Below are 4,119 nucleotides of genomic sequence, written 5' to 3' on the forward strand. Positions count from 1 at the left end.
GAGTGACAGCCACAGACTCAGTCACCTCATTTCCTCTGCCACTGTAGGTGTTGAGAGGGAGAAAAGGCTCCTGACCATCAGCCAATCAGCCTCCAGAGAAACCAAAAGACGACGTCGCCAGCTTAGACCAGACATGGCTCTGTGGGGTGACACCAAACTCTTCCTCTGCATCCTCGTCATCACCTTCGGCTGCACTGGTGAGTCTCCTTGGCATCCATCCCAGATTAGTCAGCCGATGCTTTTACCTCTTCAAGCAGAAAGTGGAACGAGTCGTTGCCAAACCACTTTTTTTTTCAGCTTGAAAAGACAAGTGGATGTGATTTATCTGAACAAATACTCTTAAAATGTCTCTGAAAGGAAGCAAACACTTAAAAAAAAAAAAAAACACTTCTTTGTGACTTTACGTTTCAAATTTAGCTGAGTAAGTGCTTATAATTTGTAGAAATACACTTTAGAGGGTTTCAATCTTCACAAGCACAAACTTGACCAAAAAAAATTAAGGAGAGATGAGGAAGAGGAGCAACAGAATAAGCGGATTTATAATGTCGAGAAAAATCACACCAAGCAAATAGAAATGTCTGTTTAATGTTTAGAAAGCAACGTCAATTAGCTGTTTTGATGCTCAAATTTATGCAGGATTATGCAATCTAATACTTATCAGTGCAAAGGAGCAGGGTAAACACAGCGAGGTGTGGTGCAGGTAATTCCCCAACCTCGGCTTGCACTTTGTAGTCAATGAAAGCAAAAGGTTTACTGCGGGAATCTCCAGTCTAGTGGTAAAAATTAATCAAGCATTCATAAGAAGATGCCGATGCACATTGCAAGAAAATAGAAGTTGCAAGCAGAGCCAACTACAATCACAGTATTTTTTTCCTGCTCCTGTTAATTTTTTACTGACCGTGGGTTTGTTTTAAGTTGCAATATAAAGCACTGAACCTCTATAGAAACCATGGCCAGAAATAGAGAGAACTCAATCTAAATTAGTTTACTACAAAAATGTACCCATTTACGTTTTTATCTTGTTCTCTTGTCTGCTCTGTGTGCACTGCCTGCAGTTCAGCCGAAAGTCCCTGAATTTGTGTCACCTGATTGCTGAGTGACTTGCACTGAGAAAACAGAAAACAGAACTTTGGGGGATTTTTACAGAATGCGGCACATTTTTAAAATAAGACACAGAATCAAGTTACTCTGTCGAAATATCGCAAGTTTAAGCTTCAATTTCGATAATTTTTCCCAATAGAACGACAAATCACATTTGGCAAGTCCATGGAAAAGTTGAAAGTCTGATGATTTTTGTTCGGTTCTTACAGTTTATGACTCTGATAAATGAAGACATTTTGTAGATATTTTCATGATAACATGTTTTCCATTGCTTATAGAGCCTGAATTTTACATTTTTACTATTTTGCACGCAAAAAAAATCTGTCTGCATTTCATTTTAACCGATATTGGTCCTGCATATATTGCTGATATTAAGGTAAAATAATTAGAATAAAATGAAATACTAGTAATGGAGATTTCAGGCTACATATAGGTCACTCCTGATAAATCTAGCGTAACCTAATACTTCTTTTCCACTTGGTTTTTCTGCTGTAAAGCCTCACCACTCATGACGGTTTCTCCCACAGACTACAAAGTGCAAACTGACCTTCATAATTCACACACAACCTCAAAATGAAAGGAAAAAAAAAAAACATACACATGTCAATAAAACTGCCTTTTATGGCACTTCAGTGACTGATGGTGACCTATTAAAGACTACTCAAGTAAAATCCTGAGAGTGAATTAAGATATGAGTTCAGCTTAACTGCATTTAATGACAGTAATCACACCCATTTAGGTGTAAAACTCTCTGTAGCTATAAACGGTGGTTGTAAAAGTCAGTAATTTCCCTCTTTATGGGGAGCAGCTGTAGTTACTGCATTGCATACTGCTTCATTGCTGTATTGACACATACGGAGAGGCACAAACAGATATCAGAACTTCACAAACCTTCACTGCCTACAGTGATGATCTGCCATTCTGATCACCCATTTGATGAGTATTTTCTAATCAGCTATCATTATGCTAAAATTCTTCTGTTTGACGTACACATGGTCGCAGTTTGAAGCACAGCTACCTTTGAAATAAGGCTGATTTTTTTTCTAGGAGTTCTGCTAATCTGATTTCTTTTGTCTTCCAGTGATTCTGGCAGAGATACCAAAGGACTGCTGCTTGAAGGTCGCCAACGTAACGATCGAGCGAGGCCGTATTGGAGACTACAGGAGGCAGGTGGCTGGAGCGGGCTGCCGTATTTCTGCCGCGGTGTAAGTTAAAGTATTTTTAAGTGGACAGGAATCAGGATTTACACCGTAAATGATCACGTACTCACCCTGTCCTGGTTGGTCTAATGCAGGCTCGTGACCAGACATCAGAGGACTCTCTGTGTGCCTGATAATGAACCATGGGTCCAAGAGCTGATGAAACATGTGGATCAACTGAAGGCATGGTGCAAGAAGCGCAAAAACACGGTAACTTTGCTCTGCTCTAAAACCCTGTAGTGTTGCTTAGTCTTTAAATGTACAGCCAACATGAGCTCTAAAATTATCCACTTTAAAAATCAATTTCTTTTTTTTAAATAGAAAAAAAACACACTTGATTTGATCTTTGTCCTGTGTAATATAACACTATCATGCCGAATCTCAGTCTACTTCATGCCTCATTTGATTTCAAGTGTGTTTAAGTCACTGAAGTGTTAAACCGCAATCGCTGCTACTCGCTTTGAGTCATGAGGTTATACATGCGCGAAAGCAGGAACTGAAAGCACTATGAAGCACTGACAACTACAGCGAACCCGCAACAGTATAGTATAAACACATTTACTGTAATGACAATTTGCAATAGTCTAATGCTTTTGAATTTGTGAATGACATTAAAGACATCAAAAGACCTTTGAAATGTCATTGAAAGACTCTACAGCAATGCAAAAGTCACAGTGCTGCTTCCTCAGATTTTAGTGTCCTTAATTTTAGGAGAATTTCACATAAAAATGTACAATTGTTAATGTAAAAAAATACATGCTAAGTAAAGAGTAGCATCACTTTTTGGGCCTTAAATTGTCACAAAATTAACCAATTTCCCTGTAAACTTCAGCAGTGATGGGTGTACTGACTGTGGTTTGTATTTCTGTTTCTACAGGGCAAACGCTGCTCTGGAGTGAACCGCCAGTAAACCAAACTCGGACCTGTTCAGCCACATCGACTGCCCAAAGTCATGGAGTATATTTCGATCGAACCACTGAACACGTAGTCTAGAAAAACAGAGTGATTCCTCCGGTTATTAAAGAGTTTGTCCCTATTTTATCTGTCACTTATGTAAAATTGTGTTTGAGTTGCAATAAATCGAAAACAACTTGAAGGACTTATATTTTTTTATTTGGTTTGTGTTTTAGAAGTCCGAGATTTGCGCACAAAACCCAAAATGTGAATGTGTTTTGAGCGTGTTGTTCGCTAAGCTAGCTCATAACTCGGCCTGTAGCAGCTTATTGGTTGTATGGATTTATTTGAGTGTCGGTCCTTTGAAAATAAAACCTATTTTTTTTCCAAATTCTGATCATGTCTGATTCTTTGTCGATGACAATCTTCACTCTGCTGGGAAAAAATTATGAGCGAAAGATCTTTATTAGCATACTCGATATTTGGTGTATTTCTAGGGATGGCTTTGTTTTGCTTTACACCAGATTACAGCAAAATGCAACATATCTTCAGATAGTTTTAATGTTTAATGGACGAGCCATAAAACAGTCGAGGGCCGGTCCCATTAACTTTGTCTTGCGTTCATAGCAGTTGACTAAACATGAAGAAATACATACAGCTTCTGTGTTATTAAATTCCAACATTATATTTGCACACCTATACTGGCCATCTGTCAAACAGCTGTACATTTTGAGAAGTGCTACCTCAGAGGTGACTTATTAACCACATGTGGACGTATTTTCCATTTCTTTCATGGACAGAAAGAACATCTGCCACAATTACATGGCATGATCGACAATGCTGAAGTTCAAAACTCTTTAAAAAAATCTAAATATTTAGCTGACACGTCTTTTGTAAACTTACATTCATTATAACAAATGTTATG

General features: G+C 38.3%; 1 protein-coding gene across 1 annotated transcript; it reads left to right on the forward strand.

Moving 5' to 3' along the window:
* Positions 1-3,585, forward strand: LOC110965129 (C-C motif chemokine 19-like). Its single transcript, XM_022214065.2, has 4 exons — positions 1-197; positions 2,183-2,306; positions 2,396-2,510; positions 3,178-3,585. Exons 1-4 carry the CDS (start codon positions 134-136, stop codon positions 3,208-3,210), a joined length of 336 nt encoding a protein of 111 aa, XP_022069757.1. The 5' UTR covers positions 1-133; the 3' UTR covers positions 3,211-3,585.
* The last annotated feature ends 534 nt before the right edge of the window (positions 3,586-4,119 follow it).

The sequence above is a fragment of the Acanthochromis polyacanthus genome, chromosome 7, assembly GCF_021347895.1.
Source record: "Acanthochromis polyacanthus isolate Apoly-LR-REF ecotype Palm Island chromosome 7, KAUST_Apoly_ChrSc, whole genome shotgun sequence".
In the NCBI taxonomy this organism is placed as follows: Eukaryota; Metazoa; Chordata; class Actinopteri; family Pomacentridae; genus Acanthochromis; species Acanthochromis polyacanthus.